The sequence below is a fragment of the Columba livia genome, unplaced genomic scaffold (genome assembly GCF_036013475.1).
Source record: "Columba livia isolate bColLiv1 breed racing homer unplaced genomic scaffold, bColLiv1.pat.W.v2 Scaffold_501, whole genome shotgun sequence".
Classification (NCBI taxonomy): Eukaryota; Metazoa; Chordata; class Aves; order Columbiformes; family Columbidae; genus Columba; species Columba livia.
This window is the reverse complement of record NW_027043538.1, coordinates 39,065-59,946: the sequence shown is the minus strand read 5'-3', so window position 1 is coordinate 59,946 and position 20,882 is coordinate 39,065. Positions and strand designations below refer to the sequence as shown.

General features: G+C 54.9%; 1 protein-coding gene across 1 annotated transcript; it reads right to left on the bottom strand.

The window, feature by feature from the left end:
• Window positions 1-18,856: 18,856 nt before the first annotated feature.
• On the bottom strand, window positions 18,857-19,814 carry LOC135578104 (olfactory receptor 14A16-like). The gene has a single exon (XM_065048314.1). It carries the CDS (start codon window positions 19,812-19,814, stop codon window positions 18,891-18,893), a length of 924 nt encoding a protein of 307 aa, XP_064904386.1. The 3' UTR covers window positions 18,857-18,890.
• Window positions 19,815-20,882: the final 1,068 nt, after the last annotated feature.

The following is a 20,882-nucleotide window of genomic DNA, read 5'->3' as shown; positions in this document are numbered from 1 at the left end:
GCGTTGCTCCTCAACTCTCGTGCCTCCAGAGTCAGCGAGCTGCTGCAGAATATCTTCCAGGTCTGGGTGTGCGAAGTTTGGGCTTCGCAAGGGCTGTTCCTCACCCTGGGGACGGTGTGTCCACTCTGGAGGTGACAGTCCCACCCCGTGCCGTGCAGAGAGCGCTGCCGGGAGGGTGCCCACCTCCCCGGGGAACCAGGGGCTGCCCTCCAGGCTCTTCCGCAGCACAGTGGCCGCAGAGGGTGGCATCTGCCTTCCTGCCTGGCCATGGGGCTGGCCTGGGGCATTTGTCCCAAACCTGCCAGGGACCCCAGGGCAAGAACCTCACTACAGGCTTTGGTTGAGTCCTGGGGAATCTTTAATGGAGTGGGCCAGTCCAGCACAGGCGTTGAGCGGTGCTGCTTCTGCTGGAGCGGTGGCTGCTCCCAGGGCTCACCAGCAGCTTCTCTCTCCCCAGATGCTCCTGACTCTGAGCAGCTCCGAGAGAGAACATGTGCAGCAGAGGGCCGTGGGGAGGATTGAGGGGCTGAGCTTCGTGTTGGCTGAGAATCCCACACTGGAGGTAAGGAGCCAGGCACCCTCCGGCTAGAGGGTCTGCCCTTCCCTGCACCCCAGAGCAGCCTGCAGCTCTCCCCACGCGGGGCTGTTGCCCACCCAGCTGCTTTGGGAGCTGTGAGCGGCACGGCCCTGGACAGTCCTGCCTGCCCACGGAGTCCTGGGCACACGCTTGGGTTCAGGGCTTTGGCACAGCCGCCTGCCCTCAACCCTCCTGCTCTTCTGTCTCCCTCGCCCAGGCCTGGTGCCGCTCTAGGACAGACATACACGGCCCTGTCAGCTATAGAGACATCCAGATCCCAGTGCTGGGACAGCTGCTGGGGCATCTCCTCCTTTCCCAACATTCCTGGGAAGAGGCAAGAACTCTGGCTCGAGATGCAGTGCAGCACCTCGCTGTCTTCCTGGCTGGACAAAACAGTAAGAGAAGTTGTGTTGGGGTCGATCCCTCTACACACAGACATCTCCCGATGGGTCTGCTCCTGTTCCTCACCTCCTTTGTCCTTCCCAGCTGCTTCCCATAGCATCCCAGCTGCCATTTTGCTGCAGCAGCTGAGCGCTCTCCCAAAGTCTGGGATCTGTTCTCTGCTGCTCTCCTTCCTCCCTCCTTTCGGGATCCTGAAGCCCGCTGTTTCGTGGTTCCCAGACCCAAACATACGGCTGATTGCCATGACCCAAAGCCATGATTTTCCTGCCAGTGAAGAGCAGGTCTACCTCTGAGTCCTCCTGGCTAGAGCTTCCAGTGCTTGGAGCAAGAAGCTGTTCCTGATGCCCTCCAGAATTCTCCTTGACCACTTATGCCCTGCCATCATGAAGGCAGATCTTGGGGTGCTTTGGGAAGCTTGCTGACAAAGCTGCTGTGCTTTACTGAGTTCTCTATGTTTCCCCACTGTTTAGACAGGAGCAATCAAGCACGACAGCCCTACTTGGAAGATCCCGACAGCTCCTCTGAGGATTGGCTAAAACCCAACATCATGGTAAAGAGCTCTTGCTGGCACTCTTGTTGGTGGCACCAGCAGGGGACTTGTGTGAGCAAAGGTCTCCACAATCAGGGGGCTGGCATGGCCTCTCTGTCCCTGCTGAGAGGGTTCCTGCTGTCCCCGAGCAGGGACGATGCGAGGGCTGCTCTCCAGTGTCCCAGCAGCAGCCCCAGTCCTGCTGGCCACCAGCCCTGGTTCACGGCAGGGCCAGCACCCTGTGCCCATGAGCCCAACCCTCCCCCCTCTCCCCGGGCCTCTCTTCTCCTCCTCCCCAGCAGTCACTGCCGCCCCTGCTGCCAGCTTTGCTGCGGGCACTGCTGCAGCACCGCCGGGCGTCTCTGCAGGGCTGCTGGCACTGCCCGGCTACGCAGCAGCACCGGGGCACTCGGTGTGACTTGGCTTCACTGCCTCCCTTCCTCCCTTAGCTCTTTGCAGAATACCTCCAGCCTTCTGAGAGGACAGACATGGTCCTGGTGTTCATCGAGGCGCTGAGCGACTCCAGCACCTTTGACAAGGAGGTGGCCAGAAACATGCTGGGCATGGTCAAGAGAAACTGCGATTTCTGGCTGGTGGATGTAAGTGGCCTTTGGCTGGATTGTCCTGCCCTTCGGCCCTGTCAGGCCTTGTTCCTCCCTCCATCCATCTCTTCCTCTCAAATCCCAGTAAAGTGAAGCCACCTGAAGGCGGCAGAGAGGGATGGGAAGGACAGCTGAGGAAATGGCTGCACTCCAGTGGCAGCACCATCCTCACCTGTGTCTCCTCCAGGTGCCAAAGATCACAAGCTGCATCCACAAAGCCCTGCGGTGCATCAACACGGCACCAGCCCGACAGAGCGTGGAGTCTCTAATTGTCTGGATGGCTGACAAGTGCCCTGGGGAGGTGGTCTCGACGCTGCTGACAATCACACCACCAGGAGACAGGTACTGGCCCCAAAAGCCATGAGGGCTTGTTCCCTGTGGGGAGAGGGGCCCAGAGATGCTCTGGCTGCCAGCGCCAAGGGATCCTGCAGGACACCCCCGAGGAGCAGGACCCTCCATCCCACCACGCTTTCCAGTGCTGGGGGTCAGCCAGGCCCGCAGCAGCCACAGCTGAGCAAGACAGCCCAGAGCCCCCCACTGCGCTCCTGCCAGCCCCACGGGAGCACCAGCTCAGCCTCTGCTGCTGCCCAGGGCATCCCAAGCGTCCTGCAGCGCGGAGCCGGACACGCTGCTGTGGCCCAGGCTGCCCTGCTGACAGAGCGCTCTCTTGCAGCACTGCCCTGGCACTATGGGAGGTGATGTTCTCCGTGCCCCAGACCCTGCAGAACGTGTTGAAGGAGCTGCTCATCCAACTGCAGGACCGGCACTATAGGGTCTTTTATACACACTGGGTGGACACCGCCATCCTTCGCTTGGCTGTGAGTTACTGGGAGAAGCTCCTGGTGCCCCAGGAGCTGCACGGTGCCAGGAGCCCCAGCAGCTCTGCCGGTCGCTCACTGCTGGCTTGCTTTCAGATACTGGCCAGCAGTGACCTGCAAGATGAGGAGTTTGCTCCAGTGTATCTAGTCATGAGGTTTCTGAGGCAACGAAGACCAGCGGTGCTCTCCCTGTTGCTCAGGGCCATGATGACGCTGTCACAGAGAGGAGAGATGGTGAGTGGGGTGTCGCCAAGGGCAGCCGTGTTGGCAGCCAAGGGCCGGGGCAGTGGGTTCTGGCTTGGCCTTGGCTGGCAGTCAGGCGCTGGGGTGCCTGATCCAAAGGCCCTTCCTGCCATGGTGGGGCCTGGGGGCTGCCTGGGGAGCTCTCCAGGCATCGACTTGATCCCAAGACGGAAACTCTCTTCTTCATACAGGCCAGAAAAATGGAGGTCATGCTGCCAGACCTGATGTGGGTCCTGCAGTACGGCAATAAGGCCATCAAGATGAAGGCTCTGGTCATCTTCAGAAACGTGATGGCTCAGCTGGAGAGGGAGAAGGCCAGTCCCATCGCTGTGCGGCTGGCAGAATTTCTCCTGCCCTTCTTTGATGACGTAAGGCTGATGTATAAGGCTGATGTATAAGGCTGATGTATAAGGCTGAGCCCCGCGGGTGGGCACTGGACAATGACAGCTGCCCTTCAGCCCAGCCACTCAAAGCAGGGGCTTCTCCTCTGCTTTCTCCCCGGGGCTCTTGTGGGATGGTTTCTGCGTTCTGCAGCCCAGCCCAGCTTCTCCCTGCCCGCTGCTCCCACAGCTCCTCCCCACCATGGCTGCTGAGGCTGCTGGGGGTGCTGGCTGGCTGGGAGAGCACTTTGAGGCACAGGCACTGCCTGAGCAAGTCTCACGAGTGGCCTTTCATGGACCCAGGGCCGCAGATCTGGCCACAACTGCAGTGTGCACAATGCCGCCCTGGAGCATCTCCCCTCCCATCAGCCATGCAGGAGCTTCTGCTCCCTGTGGGCAGAGAGCTGCTGGTGCTCAGGTCCTACTGTGCTGCTCCCTCCCAGGAACTGAGCCAGCTGAGAAAGATCTCCATCAGCCTCTTCAGAGACCTGATGAAGATGGTGGTGGGGAATGACAAGAGAAAGATGAAGAACATGGTGCGACTTGGCCTGCTCCCTCTCTTCTTCCGAATGAGTGACCAAGTGCAGAGCGTGGCCAAGGTACAGATTTAAAGCCGAGCAGTGATGCAGGGAAGAGACCCCTGGGCGTTTGGGCCAGGGCATGTCACCACTCCCTAAGGGCAGAATCGCCCCAGGAACAAAGCCCAGAGCAGGGGGACACCAGGTCTCCTGCCCCAACCGTGGTGCCATCTCCCAGCTTCTGCTGTTCCGTAGGTTGCCAGGGAAGCCCTCCTCGGTGCAGCAGAGCTCCTCAAGTGGAAACAGCTTGAAGATCTGGTGCAGGCACAGCAGAAATGGAGGATTGGAGAGAGCTTGGTGAGGACAACCCCCAAGGCCCAGGGCCCAGGCTGGACGGGGCTGCCCCGCATGTCTGTGCTGTGGGCTCTGCAGATGTGCCTCCCCTGCTCTGCTGCAGCCCCGAGCTGCATCCTTGTTCCCTGTCCTCAAGAACAGAGCCCCCAAGGACTCTTCTCTGTGTCCCGCTGCCCTCCCCGCACCCCGCAGGAGGGAGGGCTCTCAGCACCCCTGGGACCCCTCGGCCTGTGTCTGTCTCTCAGCCCCACGGGGCTCCTGGCAGGAACACGGGAATGGCCGGAGGGGAAGAGGAACGTGGGTTCCTGGAGGAGAGACTGATCCAGCCAAGTGGGGAGGGACAGTGATGTGCTCACACCCTTGTGCTCTCTCCAGCTGGAGCAGGACAGGAGCAGGGCTGAAGAATACTTGAGTCAGAGCCTGCTGTACCTGGGGGATGCTCAGGCCAGCTTGCGAGAGGCCGCCTTGAGGTTCATCGGTGAGTCACAGCCCCCGGGTCCCTCTTTCGGCAGCCTGGCCCCAGTCCCCGCCACTGCCCTGGCACAAGGAGCAGCCCTGTGGCTGCCAGAGCCCCGGCTGCCCCGGGCAGGGCCTTGGCCTCCCCTCCCAGCCCTGCCCACGCAGGTGGCCTTGGTGGCCGCCTTGCCCGGTGCCACCATCTCGGCTCCTGCTCCCCCCTGGGCTCAGCCCTGGTGAGGGGAGGGAGCAGGGGCTGATGGAGCTCTGTGCCCAGGGCTGGCTGCACGGCACCTGAGGGACCCAGGCAAGGAGAGTCTGTCTGAGATCTGCAGAGGTGAGTAGGGAGCGTGGTTGGGAGGGGATGCCCGGGGGTCTCTGCAGACATGGGAGCTCATCTGGGTTCTGCTTCTTTCTGTTGCAGCCATTCAGCCCTTGGAGCAGGACAGCGAGCCCTCCATCTGCTCCCTGGCATCTCAGACCATTGTCATCGTGTGCTCTTCATGGAAGCGGCCAAGATCTCGATGGACCCTGCGAGCCCTGTGCTGCTGGCGCTAAACCAGGTGGAGGAGCAGCTCTTCTTGAGGAAAACAGCTGGATTTTAATAAAGAGCCCTTCTTGAAGTCGGGTTGTATGTCTGCCTTTTCCAAGGATCCCAGAACCAATCTGAGTGCTCCGGTACTTTTGAGAGCACAGCCCAGGATCATGGGCAAGGGTGACGGAGCAGACAGGAGCACTCGCAATGAGCCATTCCAGCAGCTGAGATGAATCTCACTGAGCCACTGAGGTTTGTTCCTGGAGTCACACACAGAAATGTCAGGGTCGGTCAGGCACCCATGCCTGAGCTGGCCTCGTGAACTCCTTCTGCACCCAGGGGTGTTCAGAGACAGAATCTTTCCCTGTTGCACATAGAGGCCGTAGCCTTGGTTTCCCTCTGGCCTCCTGTTGCCACTTCCAAAGGATGGGAGGCACCTCAGGCCTGTGGTGGGTCACCTGCTCTGCACTCAGCTGAGATGTCCCACAGCATTAGGAATGGACATGGGGACCTGAGTTCAAGGAAGCACAACCCAGTGCTGCATTCAGGCTGTTTCCCATAGGATGTTTCTGCCAACATGAAGTGACCTCAAGACACTGTCTGTCCCACAGGCCCTCATGGAGCTCTGGAAGACAAGCGCTGCTGCTCCCTGGCAGTGCTGCCATGATGGACTCTTTCCCCTCCTCCCATGTACACAGGAACTGTCCCTGCAGCTCCATACAGGCCTTGCAGGAAGGATATAGTGAAAAACAAGTAAAAAAAAGCCCTTTATTCTGTTTAAAGACAAGGAGAGCACTGCTCCTCATTTACAGAGCCAGTAGTTATAAAAGAAAAGCAGACAGAGAATTAAGAAAGGGGATGACAAGATTATCTCAATTAAAAAACAGCCAACAACAACAGAAAATCCAGATGACAGGCTGAGCCTGTAATTAGTTACATTAAAACTCCAATGTAGAAGCAGATGGGCAGTTTATTGCTTCAGGAAATTGTAAGATATGAGTTTCCACAGGGCATCCTTGAGCTCCTGGTTCCTCATACTGTAGATGAGGGGGTTCACTGCTGGAGGAACCACTGAGTACAGAACAGACACCATCAGGTCCAGGGATGGGGAAGAGATGGAGGGGGGCTTCAGGTAGGCAAACAAGCCAGTGCTGAGGAACAGGGAGAGCACGGCCAGGTGAGGGAGGCAGGTGGAAAAGGCTTTGTGCCGTCCCTGCTCAGAGGGGATCCTCAGCACGGCCCTCAAGATCTGCACATAGGACACCACAATGAAAACAAAACACATGAAAACTAAACACACACTGACCACAATAAGTCCAAGTTCCCTGAGGTAGGAGTGTGAGCAGGAGAGCTTGAGGATCTGGGGGATTTCGCAGAAGAACTGGCCCAGGGCATTGCCCTTGCACAGGGGCAGTGAAAATGTATTGGCCGTGTGCAGCAGAGCATTGAGAAACCCAGTGGCCCAGGCAGCTGCTGCCATGTGGACACAAGCTCTGCTGCCCAGGAGGGTCCCGTAGTGCAGGGGTTTGCAGATGGCAACGTAGCGGTCGTACGACATGATAGTGAGGAGATAAAACTCTGCTGAAGCTAAAAAGACAAACAGAAAGAGTTGTGTAGCACAACCTGCATAGGAAATGACACTGGTATCCCACAGAGAGTTGGCCATGGACTTGGGGACAATGGTGGAGATGGAGCCCAGGTCGAGGAGGGCGAGGTTGAGCAGGAAGAAGTACATGGGGGTGTGGAGGTGCTGGTCCCAGGCTATGGTGGTGATGATGAGGCCGTTGCCCAGGAGGGCAGCCAGGTAGATGCCCAGGAAGAGCCAGAAGTGCAAGAGCTGCAGCTCCCGTGTGTCTGTGAACGGCAGGAGGAGGAACTGGGTGATGGAGCTGCTGTTGGATATTTGCTTTTCGTGAGCATGGGGCGCTGTAATGAGGAAAAAAGGAAGTGCCTGTGGGTCAGTGCAGAGTGAGGGCAGCTGCTCTGTCCCTCTGTCTTGCTCCAGCTGCCCTGGGCTGGCACCTTTCTGAGATGGAGCCTGATCACACTCCCATGTCACCCTGAAAAGCCACCAGGCACTGCTGAGAGCAGAGGGATCCACCTCAGACCATGACAGGTCTCACCCTTTCCTAAGGTCTCAGCACCCAACGTTTAGCCCAGGACACACTCAGCTCATTCCCCAGCCCCACAGACTGCATTGCCCACAGCCCACAGGTCAGAGCAAAGCTGGGACACGTGTGCCCATGGACACACCTGCAGGAAAGGACCCACAAGCTCAGGCTGTGACTCTGCAGCTGAAACTGCCATCCCCAGAGAGCCTGACAGCAAGAACAAGATCCCAACAGCAGTGACCCAGAGCAGGGGAGCAAGAAGGAAAATGCGATGGGGGTGGGTGTGAGAGAGGCCAGGGCAGAGGCAGCCGGGCACTCAGACAGCGTCACCCTTCCCCAGCTGTGCAGCACCTCCCAGACACCAACACTGCCGGGCAGCTGCTCTCAGCCCCTGTGCTCTGCAGAGGAACTGGAGCTCTGGCTGCACAGGAGCTGCTTCATGCCTTGGAGCCCCCGGCCCTGAGGGCAGAGGCTTTGCTGGGTGGGACAGGAGCCCAGGGGGCTGCTCACAGGAGGGATCTGCACTGCAGGGGATCACAGGGACTTTTCTCTCTTCTCCCTCCCATAACCATTCCGGGTTTGGTTTCCTCTCATTTCTGATCATTTCCCTGCTGCCTGGAGATTCTCCCCTGGGAGGTGTTTCCCTGTCCATGTCTCTTCCCTGTCAGTGCTCACAGACCATCCCACCCTCTGTGCCCTCCCCCTGGCCCTACAGATCCTGCCTGTTCACAGGGCACTGCCTGGGGGCATCTTCCTGTTTGCAGGCTGGAAAACAGATTACAGATTAAGTGTAAGGTGTCCAGCAAAGGTGATGCTGTTTCTGCATAGGCAGAGGAGAGCCAAGGCATGCCAGGATTTTCTTGAAGACCTACTGCAGTTCATGTGTCTCAAGTATTTGTTTAAAATTAAGAACTGCCTTAATCACCACTCATTCCCCAGAGTAGGAGACTGAAAACACAGACTCAGGGAGGTTCCTTATCTTTGTAGTACTCTTTGTCTTCTTCTCATTGAAACCTCCTCTTGTCAATATTCTGGAATGAGCTGGAGCTGTGAGCAGCCCCGACCCACGGAGAACCCAGCAGCAGAAGGACCCTGCCCTGCCGGGGGTCGCTCATCCCCCCACATCTTCTCCCCTCAGTGTTGCTGGGATCTCCCGGGCAGGCTGAGCGCTGACCCTGGCAGGCGGCAGAGTCCCTGCCCGGCACAGCCCTGGGGTGCAGGGACCCTGCTCTGCAGGACAGCCCTGGGCACCCCTGCCTGCACATTTACATTTACACCCCACAGCCACCCTGGGGAGAACGCAGCATTCACGTCTTGTCACTCTGACAGTGCAGAAGGCAATCCCTGCTCTGCAGCACATCCTCTCCTCTGATCAGAGAATCTCTGAGAGCTGTACTTACATCTCTCGCAGGCTCTGCAATGTGACAGCTTTCTGAGATCCTACCAAGATTTGCAGATTCAATGCCCTGTAGCCACAGGCTTCATATCTGAGAGGATTTCATTTCCAGTGAACTCTCAGCATCCTCCCAGCCCAGACTGCGTTTCCCTCTCTGTGCCTGGCTCCTGTGCCCTCGGTGCTGCAGGCAGAGCCCTCAGCCCTGCTGCGTGTGCAGAGGAGCTGCTCCTGGGCAGAGCTGTCTCTCTGCAGCGCTGCCGCTGCCATGAGCTCCCTGTGTCCCAGGAGCCCAGCCCAGCTCAGCAGCACAGGAGCAGCCCATGATATCCCTTTCTCTGTCCCCTCTGGGCTCCTCCAGGTGTCCCTCAGGCTCCAGGGGCACATCCTTTGAGACAACCTATAGTAATCAGTAATGTTAGTTGTGTCTGCTCTGCAGAGATACTTCTTGCCAGCATTGTATTCTTGCTAGTAAAAAATAAATTGGTATGAGAATATTCCAGGTGTGGTCTCCCCAGGGCAGAGCAGAGGGGCAGGAGAACCTCTCTGACCTACTGACCACCCCCTTCTAACCCACCCCAGGTACCATTGGCTTCCTGGCCACAAGGGCCCAGTGCTGGCTCATGGTCACCCTGCTGTCCCCAGGACCCCCAGGTCCCTTTCCCCTACACTGCTCTCCAACAGGTCATTCCACAGCTTACACTGGAACCTGGGGTTCTTCTTGCCCAGATGTAAGACTCTACACTTGTCCTTGTTCTATTTCATTGCATTTTCCCCGCCCAACTCTCCAGCCTGTCCAGGTCTCTGATGGCAGCACAGCTTCCAGTGTCACCACTCCTCCCAGCTTGGTGTCACCAGCAAACTTGCTGACAGTCACTCTATTTCCTCATCCAAGTCACTGATTAATTTATTGAATAGTACAGGCCCCAGCACTGCCCCCTGAGGCACTGCACTGGATACAGGCCTCAACTGGACTCTGCCCCATTGACCACGACCCCCTGGCTTCTTCCCTTCAGCCAGTTCACAGTCCACCTCACTATCCGATCATCCAGACCACACTTCCTGATTTTAGCAGCAAGGATGCTGTGGAAGACTGTGTCAAAGGCTTTACTGAAGCCAAGGTAGACCACATCCACTGCTTTGTCATCATGTATCCACCTCGTTATGTCTTCATAAAAGTCAACGAGGTTGGTCAAGCACGACTTCCCCTTGGTGAAGCCATGTTGACTGCCCCTAATGACCCTCTTATCCCTGATATGCCTTGAGATGGCACCAAGGCGAAGTCGTTCCATTGGTTTCCCAGGGACAGAGGTGAGGCTGACCGGTCTAGAGTTACCCGGGTCCTCCTTCTTGCCCTTTTTGAAGACTGCAGTGACATTTGCTTTCCTCCAGTCCTCAGGCACCTCTCCCATTTCCCAAGACTTGGCAAAGATGATGGAGAGCGGCCCAGCAATGACCTCAGCCACCTCCCTCAGCACCCGCGGGTGCATCCCATCCGGACCCATGGATTTATGGATTTACCTTCAAGCAGCCTTGCCCACGGGATTTCCCCCAGCAATTGCCTGAACAGGCCAAAGTTTGCCCTGCTGAAATCCAGGGTTGCCATTCTGCTTGCTATCCTGCTCCTGCCACACGAGATCCTGAACTCCACCATCTCATGGTCGCTGCAGCCAAGGCAGCTCTCAACCTTTACCGCCTCAACCAGCCCCTCCTTGTTAGTGAGGATGAGGTCCAGCAGCTCCTCCCCTGGTCGGCTCCTCCACCCTTTGCATCAGGAAGTTCCCATGGATGCACTTGCTGAACCTCCTGGGCTGTGTCTGCCTGAGTCGTCCTTCCAGAAACATCAGGGGAGTTCAAACCCCCACGACAGGCAGGGCCTGTGACTGAGGCCGCTCTCAGCTGCTGGAGAGGCCTCGGCAACGTCCTCGCCCTGAGCTGGTGGGTTGTGATGGACACCCACAGCAGTGTCACCCTAATGCTCCCAGTGCTCCCAGTAACCCTCCCACTGACCCCTCCAGTGCTCCCAGTAACCCTCCCTCCGACCCCTCCAGTGCTCCCAGTAACCTTCCCACTGAACCTTCCAGTGCTCCCAGTAACCCCTCCAGTGCTCCCAGTAACCCTCCCTCTGACCCCTCCAGTGCTCCCAGTAACCCCTCCAGTGCTCCCAGTAATGCTCCCACTAACCCCTCCAGTGCTCCCAGTAACCCTCCCACTAACCCTTCCAGTTCTCCCAGCAACCCCCATTAACCCCTCCAGTGCTCCCAGTAACCCTCCCACTAATCCCTTCAGTGCTCACAGTAACCCTCCCACTAACCCTTCCAGTGCTCCCAGTAACTCTCCCCTTAGCCCCTCCAGTGCTCCCATTAGCCCCCAACTAACCTTTCCTGTGCTCCCAGGAGCCCCCATTGTTCCCAGTAATCCTCCAAGAACTCCCAGTTAACCCTCAGTGCTCCCACTAACTGTCCTTGTGCTCCCAGCAGGCCCCCACAGTGCTCCCAGTAACCATGTTGTGTTCCCATTAACCCCCCACTAATCATCCTACTGTTTCCAGTAATCCTCCCAGTAAACCTCTCAGTGCTCTCAGTAAACCTCCCAGTGCTCCCAGCAACCCCCCCAGTGCTCGCAGTGAGCCCCAGCAACCCCCTCATTGCTCCCAGTAATCCCCCGCTAGCCCTCCCAGTGATCCCAGTAACAACCTAGTGCTTTCATGTGAGCCCTCAGCAACCCCCACTGTCCCCAGTAACCCCTCCCAGTGCTCCCAGTAACCCCCCACTAACCCCTCCAGTGCTCCCAGCAACCCCCATTCTTCCCAGTAATCCTTCAAAAATTCCCAATAAACCCTCAGTGCTCCCAATAACCCTCCCAGTGCTCCCAGCAACCACCTAGTGCTCCCAGTAAACCCCCACCAACTGGAATGTTCCCAGTAACCCCCACAATGTTCCCAATAACCCCGCACTAATCCTTCTAATGTTCCCAGTTACACTCCCAATAACCCTCCCAGTAAAGCCCCAGCAACCCCCAATGTTCCCAGTAATCCTGCAAGAACTCCCAGTAAACCCCCAGTGCTCCCAGTAACCCTCCCAGTGTTCCCAGAAACCCCCCACTAATAAACCTACTGTTCCCAGTAACCTTCCCAGTGCTCCCAGTAACCACCTAGTGCCCCCAGTAACTCCCCAGCAACCCCCAGTGTTCTCAGACACCTCCCCAGAGCACCCAGTGGCCCCCACTAACCCCTCCAGTGCTCACAGCAACCCCCGTTGTTCCCAGTAATCCTGCAAGGACTCCCAGTAAACCCCCAGTGTTCCCAGTAGCTCTCCCAGTGCTCCCAGTAACCACCTAGTACTCCCAGTAACACTCAGGCAACCCCACATGCTCCCAGGAACCCTCCCAGTATTCCCAGTACTCCCAGTAGCCCCCAGCTAACCTTTCCAGTGCTCCCAGCAGTCCCCACTGTTCCCAGTAATCCTCCAAGAACTCCCAGTTAACTCCCAGTGCATGAGTACGTAGTACTCCCAGCATGAGTACGTAGTAACCCCCACTATCCTCTCCAGTGATCCCAGCAACCCCCATTGTTCCCAGGAAACCTCCAAGAAGTCCCAGTAAACCCCCAGTGCTCCCAGTAAACCTCCCAGTGCTCCCAATACTCCCCCACAAATGTCCATCCTGGTGCCCTGGGCAGCATCCTCTGGGCACTGTGGGGCAGGGGCAGGGTCGGTTGTACACAAGTGGGCCAGCTCTCCACTCGGGTGGGGAGAGCTGCTGGGTGAAGCTGCCGGCCTGGCTCGCACAAGCCAGACAAGACCTTTGCTGGTTATCAGCATCGATGCATCCAGTCTTTCCTGTCACTGAATCCTGGAATCACAAAGTAGTTGGAGTTGGAAGTGACATTCACAGCCCGTCTGGTCCAACTCCCCTCGGCCATCAGGGACATCTTCAGCAGCTCAGGTTGCTCAGAGCCCCGTCCAGCCTGGCCTGGGATGTCTCCGGGATGGTTCATCCACCCCCTCTCTGGGAAGCCTGTCCCAGTGTTTTACCACCCTCAGTGTAGAAAATCTCTTCCTCATTTCATTCCTTGACTCCCCCCTCTTCTAGTTTAAACCATCACCCTTTGTCCTGTCGCAACAGCCCCTGCTCTAAAGTCTGTCCCCATTGCTCTTATTGGCCCCTTTTCGGTCCAGAAAGGCTGCAATAAGGTCTCCCAGGAGCCTCTCTTCTCCAGCTGAACACCCCAACTCTTAAACAGGCAAACTCATGACATTTTAATTTTTCAATACACTAGTGTCACAAAAGCATGAGCACATATATAAAAATAGCATTTTATATAGCATCTATAGACCCCCGTGGAGCCCAAATGTCACCAGTGGTACAAAGTGCCCACAGAGCCAGTTACCAGTGGGGTCCCACAGGGACCAGCACTTGGGCCAACACTGTTGAACGTCTCTGTTCTCCCCCTGTATGATGTGACACAGTGAACCTTCAGCTCCTTAGTGGATGGTGCAAGGCTGGGAAGAGGCCTTGGACAAGCTCACCTGGGTCACCCTGCCCTGAGCAGGACAGTGAGACAAGATGATGTTCACACCTGAGTTGCTCTGTGATTCCAGGAATCTTTCCCTTGGAAACGTTTTGGAAGAAGGAAGAGGTGGAGGAACAAGAAAATAAAAATACAGGCAGAGGAGGAGACCTCAAAGGTGTCAAATAAACAGAGCAGTTCTGTGAAGAATGTTTCTCTACTCAGATTGTTAGCAGGAAATCTATAACCAGCTCCCCAAACTCCCTGTTCCGCTCATTGGCCCCTGGGATTTCCAGCACATTTCTTTACATCAGATTATGCACTGAAGTTTGCACTGATTGTTACAGCTTCTTCGCAGGATTGCTTCATGTTTCCTTAGAGAACTGGATGTAAACAGGCACCGGGGAATTTTTAATTAGAGGATACAAAAAAGGAGAAAAAAAAAGAAAACACAATAGAACTTAATGGTGTTTCTCAGTTCTGTGGTTAAATTAAGTAGTTTCCAGTGAGGTCCATTGCCATAATTGAAGAGTTGCCTGTAGGGAGTAGGAGAGCAACTGCTGAAAGACTTGACCTGCCTGAAGCTCAAAGCAGAGTGAGAGCTGAGAGGCTCTGAATGAGCCAAGAGTGAGAGGTGAAGAACCTCTGGGGAGCGATGGAAAGTGCAAATGTCCAGACAGGCTTCTGAAGAGATGAGTTCAGACACGGGGAGCTGGGTAAGGACAGGTGGAAACTCCTGGATGTGCAGGGGATTAAATACACGTAGTGATAGACAGAGTTCTGGCACTGCAAGCACAGGGAAAGGCCAACGTTTCATCTCCCACAGTCCGTACACATTCTGAAAATTCATATTTTGGCAGGATATAAATTCCCCAGACATTTTATTGGAAATATTGAATTATTTCATCTCATGAAATAAAGAGTGTGGGGTTTTTTGTTCTTTTTGTTGTTGTTGTTTTGGTTTTCAGTTTTGAGGGGAGTTCTCAGGTTTTCGGGCTGAGGTCCATGGTCTCACTATAAGCACCCAGTGCAAACCTCGAGAGGCCCCGTGTACCTGAGGTGTTTGCCTGGGACTGCAGGTATCAGACCAGACTGATAGAGCGATGGTGCTTTCATCATTTACAATTAGTATTCAACACTTGTGCATCTAATTAGCTAAGTTTCAGGACTGTAGGTAAAGAGGCAGGTATGTAAAGAGCACTTTGAAGAAGAGATAGAAGAATTTTCCAGTTGGTATCAGAGAATCATAGAATTATTTCAGTTGGAAGAGACCCTCAGTATCACTGAGTCCAACCACAACCTAAATCTAGCACTAAACCATGTCCCTAAGAACCTCATCTAAACACCATTTAAACCCCTCCAGGTATGGCAACTCCACCACTGCCCTGAGCTGCCTGTTCCAATGCCTGACAGCCCTTTCCAGGAAGAATTTTTTCCTAATATCCAATCTGAACCTTCCCTGGCACAATTTGATGCCATTTCCTCTCATCCTGTCACTTGCTACTTGGGAGAAGAGACCAACACTCTCCATGCTCCAGGCTCCTTTCAGGCAGTTTGGACAGTGAGAAGGTCTCCCCTCAGCCTCCTGTTCTCCAGGCTCAACAGCCCCAGCTCCCTCAGCCACTCCTCATCACACTTGTGCTCCAGACCCTCAGCAGCTTTGTCGCCTCCTCTGCACTCTCTCTAGTGCTTCAATGCCCTTCTTAAGATGAGGGACCCAAACATGACCCAAGGATTCAAGCTGTGGCCTCACCAGCACTGAGAACAGTGGCACAATCACTTCTCTAGTCCTGCTGTCCACACCATTTCTAATACAAGCTAGGATGCTGGTGCCCTTTTTGGTCACCTGGGCGCATGCTGGCTCATGTTCACCTGCTGTCGATCAACAACCCCAGATCCTTTTCCACCAGGCAATGTTCCAGCCACGCTTCCCTGAGCCTGTAGCGCTGCTTGGGGTTGTTGTGACCCAAATGCAGGACTCGGCACTTGGCCTTGTTAAACCTTAGACAACTGGCCTCAGCCCAATGATCCAGCTGGTCCAGATCCCTCTGTATGGCCTTCCCAACGGCCAGCAGATCAACACTCCCACCCAACTTGGTGTCACCTGCAAACGTACTGAGCTTGCACTTGATTCCCTCGTCCAGATAATTTATAAAGATTAAATAGTACTGAAATAAATACTGAGCCCTGGGGACACGACTTGTGGCTGAACGCCAACTGGATTTGGCTCTTTTCAGCACAATTCTTTGTGTCTGGCCCTTCATCCAGTTCTTTACCCATCACAGATACACCATCCAGGCCATGAGCTGCAGCTTCTCCAGGAGATGCTGTGGGACACGGTGTCACAGGCTTTACTGCAGTCTAAGGACACAACATCCACAGCCTGTGTGGCGGATTCACTCCCCACGACAGACTTTCCCTCATCTGCTCAGCCGGTCACCTTGTCACAGAAGAGATCAGGGTGGTCAAGCAGGACCTGCCTTTCATCCAGCCATGCTGATTGGGCCCGATTGCTCGTCTCGTGTGTGTGACCTCACAGTCCTTTCCCAGCCCTGTTCCTGCTGTTGGCCAATCCCCTGCAGAGGCAGAAGTGACCTCACAGTGCCCTCCACAGCCATTGGTTCCTACTGGACTATGAGTTCCTGAGACACAAGTGACCACATGGCATCGTACCCACCATCACCCTCCTTGTGGTCCAGTGTGTGAGCAGATCAAACTAAGCTGCTTTCATCAAATTTATCCAATAGATTTCCTATCAAGGGTTTGAGTGGAGAAACGTTCCTCAGAGGAGCTGCTGTATTTACTCTGGGGCATTTTACATCTCTGCTTCTGCCTTTTTTCTTCTTCCTCTGTCTATTCTGACGTGAAAGAGCTCTCCAAGGAAAAGATTCATGGAATCCTGCAATAACACAGGATGGAAGAGACCCCTGAACACCATCTCTGTCCCACTGACCTTTATGGCACCCCAAGGAACAGCTGATGGCATTTGTGCTCATTTGGGTTCATCTCACCACATGCACACAGTGGACATGCACATGATGTGTATGTTTACAACTCATCTGGACAAAGAAAACATGGACTTTTGACCTAGTATTTCATAGAATCATAGAATGTCCTGAGTTGGAAGGACCCAAAGGATCATGGAGTCCAAATGCTGTCTCTGCACAGGACACCCCACAGGTCACCCCGTGTGTCTGAGGACGTTGTCCAGTCTCTTCTTGAACACTGTCAGGTTGGGCCCGTGACACCTCCCTGGGGAGTCTGTTCAGTGTCCAGCACCTCTGGGGGAAGAACCTTTTCCTCATGTGCCACTGACCCACCCCATAGAATAATTGAACCATAGAATAACTCAGGTTTGAAGAGAGCACTGAACATCATCTTGTCTCACTCTCCTGCTCAAGGCAGGGTCCACCAGATGAGGTTGTTCTAGGCCTCTGCCCAGCTTTACATCATCCACAAAGGAGCTGAAAATGTGCTCCATGACATAATGAAGAGGCAGAATAAAGCCGCTGGACAGTGTTGGCCCAAGCACTCATCACTGAGGGATGCCGCTTGTAACTGGATAAACACAGGACTTTGTACCACTGATGATGTTTGGGTTTGGTCATGCTGCCAACTCCCCACCCATCACAACATCCACATCTGCATCCCAGATCTCACCAATCTGCTCTAAGGCACCACAGGAGACCATGTCTGGGGCCTTGCAAAACTCCATGTACTCAATATGCCTTTCTTTCCCCTGCCCATTTGGGTTCAACAATCCCTTCCTTGTCCTTCGACAGCCTGGAGATGCCTGCAGGACAATGTGGCCCATCACCCTCCCAAGGACAGACATAGGCTGAGCATCCTGTCATTCTCCCAGTTCTCCTTCCTGCCATTCCTGAAGATGGGTTTGACGTCTGACTGTCTGATGGACCTCTGAACCTCTCTGATCACTCTGGCACTTCTGAGACCACAATCCAGAATTTCCCACAGGGAAAGAGGGGCAGGTGTAGGACTGTGTAGAACAGCATGTGATGGAGATGGCAAAGGAGAGGTAGCAAATAGGGACATCTGCAATGAGCCTGTCCAAGGCAGCTGAGATGAATCTCACTGTGCCACTGGGGTTTGTCCCTGGAGTCACACAGAAAAATATCAGGGTTCTGTCAGGTGTCCACATCTGAGCTGGCCCTGTGGACTCTTAAAACACATTGAGATATTCAGGGACAGACAGTTTCCCTTTTACACATAGAGGCAGGAATCACAGTGTCTCTCTGGCCTTCTCTTCCTCTTCCCAAATGATGGGAGGCACCTCTGCCCCGTGGTGTGTTGTCGTGTTCTGCACTCATCTTTGATGTCCCTCATCATTAGCAATGGACGTTGGTAAAAGGAACCACATCCCAGTGCTGCATTCTGGTAGTTTCCTATGGGATATTAGTCCCAAAATGGTGTGACCTGAACAAACTGTCTGTCCCTCAAGCCCCAAGGAATAGCTGATGACGTTTGTGCTCACTCAGGTTCATGTCACCTCACGTGCACGATGTGCATGCTTATATCTCATCACTACAATGCAAACATGGTCTGCTGAACTACTCTTTCAGTCTCTGTCTGTGGAGGGACAAAGAGCTCTAAGCTGGTGTTTGAGGCCAGGGCTGGAAATGGTGGTTGTAATGGGCCAGTCCATGAGGATGCCCTCAGTGCAGCTTGCCCAGGGTGTCCAGTAAACCTGGACACAGCCCAGCCCCTGCTTTGCTGGTCCTGCAGGTCTCTGGCAGGAGCCTGGCTGTGAGAGGACATTGCTGTGTGCCAGCCCTGCACACACACACTGTTCAGCTGTACACTGCTGGTTTTATCTGTGACCATTTTCTTGCTCATATGTTTGAGAGAAGGTTTGTAGGAAGAGCCAAATCTTCAGGCCCTGAGGTGAGGAGTTCACCTTTCTATCTGGAAAGGCTGTTGTGAGGCCAGCTCTGTCACAGCAGTGCCCATTGCCTGTCCCTGCCTGCGCCCACAGCACTGACACACAGCAGGACGGTGACCAAGCTGCCAGAGCACTCAGGCCTTGCACCAACACCAGGGATGAGAAGGAGAGTGTGGGAGTGGAACCAGAACAGCTCTGGAAGAACAAGCGCTGCTGCTCCCTGGCAGGGCTGCCGTGATGGACTCTTTTCCCCTCCTCCCATGCACACAGGACCTGTCCCTGCAGCTCCAAACAGGCCTTGGAGGAAGAATGTCAGTGAAAAAAAAATCACTGCAGAGCCCTTTATTTTGTTTTAATACACAGAGAGCATGGGTCCATATTTATACAGCCAGTGGGTTTGAAAAAAAGCTGACAATGAATTAGAAAGGGGATGACAAAAATATCATGATTTATTAAAAAATGAACACCACCAACACACACACACACACAAGTCTGGGCCTCTAATGAGTTACATTAAAACTGTTATTTGTTAAAGAGAAGATGATGAACACTTTATTATTTTTCAAATGCATCCCTCCATTAGTTTCCTCAGGGCATCCTTGAGCTCCCTGTTCCTCATGCTGTAGATGAGGGGGTTCAATGTTGGAGGTATCAGCGAGTATAGAACAGACACCAGCAGGTCCAAGGATGGGGAAGAGATGGAGGGGGGCTTCAGGTAGGCAAAAAAGGAGGTGCCGGCAAACAGGGAGACCACAGCCAGGTGAGGGAGGCAGGTGGAAAAGGCTTTGTGCCGTCCCTGCTCAGAGGGGATCCTCAGCACGGCCCTCAAGATCTGCACATAGGACACCACGATGAAAATGCAGCACATAAAAACCAAACAGGCACTAACCACAAGAAGCCCAAGTTCCCTGAGGTGGGAGTGTGAGCAGGAGAGCTTGAGGATGTGGGGGATTTCACAGAAGAACTGGCCCAGGGCATTGCCCTTGCACAGGGGCAGTGAAAATGTATTGGCCGTGTGCAGCAGAGCATGGAGAAACCCAGTGGCCCAGGCAGCTGCTGCCATGTGGACACAAGCTCTGCTGCCCAGGAGGGTCCCGTAGTGCAGGGGTTTGCAGATGGCAACGTAGCGGTCGTACGACATGACGGTGAGAAGAAAATACTCTGCTACTATCAAGAAGGAAAACGTAAAGAGCTGTGCAACACATCCTGAGTATGAGATGGCCCTGGTGTACCAGAGGGAATTGGCCATGGACTTGGGCACAGTGGTGGAGATGGAGCCCAGGTCGAGGAGGGCGAGGTTGAGCAGGAAGAAGTACATGGGGGTGTGGAGGTGCTGGTCCCAGGCTATGGTGGTGATGATGAGGCCGTTGCCCAGGAGGGCAGCCAGGTAGATGCCCAGGAAGAGCCAGAAGTGCAAGAGCTGCAGCTCCCGTGTGTCTGTGAACGGCAGGAGGAGGAACTGGGTGATGGAGCTGCTGTTGGACATTTGCTGCCTGTGGGCATGACGACCTGTGCAAGGAGGAAAGACAGTGACAAGTTAGGGGAGACTTCTCTGGGGAAAATATGTTGTTTCTCATGGAAAACCCCCTCCCTGATGGAGGGATGTTTCAGCTCATTCTCTTTGTCTATGAAGTGGGAAAAACATTTCATCACAGTTTAAAATGCAGCTTGGTCATCTGGTTTCCATCAACACAGCTCTGGGGCAAGACCCCTGAGTTGGTGTCAGAACAATAAGTGACCGACACTCGCACACCAACCCCAGAGAGCAAGAGCACCAGAAACAGGTGGAGAAACAGGGAAGGACACTGCAGTGCTACCAGAAGATAAAGCAAGGACAGAAAGGCAGATGGGCATGCTGTGGAACCTTCTCCTGACCCGGCTGTGCTGCTGCCACTCACATGATGACACTGGAGAGCAAGTACTTTTAGCACCTTTTTTGAGTACCACGTTCCAGGAACCCTTCACCTGGAGGTCCAGCTGCTGAGGTGGAGACTCGTGACCTGGACCCCATGGCTTTGGGGCAGAGGGTCTGCTGGGGAGGAGAGGAGACCAGGGGTTGCACTGGGAAATGTGTCTGCAATCGAGAGCACGTGAGAGAGGTTCCTAAATCCCATCCCCAGCATTTCTGGTAGCAGTTAACTCTCCCTGCCCATGTCTGTGCTGCCTGCAGCTGTGTCTCTGTCCCTGGTCTCCCTGTCAGTGTCACAGACCCCGTCCCACCCGCTGTGTGCTCAGCTCTGTCCTGCTCACACCTCCTGGCACTGCCCAGGGGCAGCTCTGTGTGTGCAGGGGCTCAGGAGCAGCTCAGACACGTCCTAACGAGAACTGGGGTCTCAGTGTCTGCTCCAAAGAGAGAAATAAATCCCCATCTCCCACTGCACACCCAGACGAGCAAGAGTAGAAAACTGAAAGCACAGACTCCTTCCCTTGCAGCTGTTCCTGTGTTGATGTTGTTGTTCAGAAGGACCCTCTGCCATGTCTGTGGGGGGATCTGGAGCTCTGAGCAGCCCTGACCCACACAGCCCCCTTCAACCCCACAAGCTCCCTGCCTGCC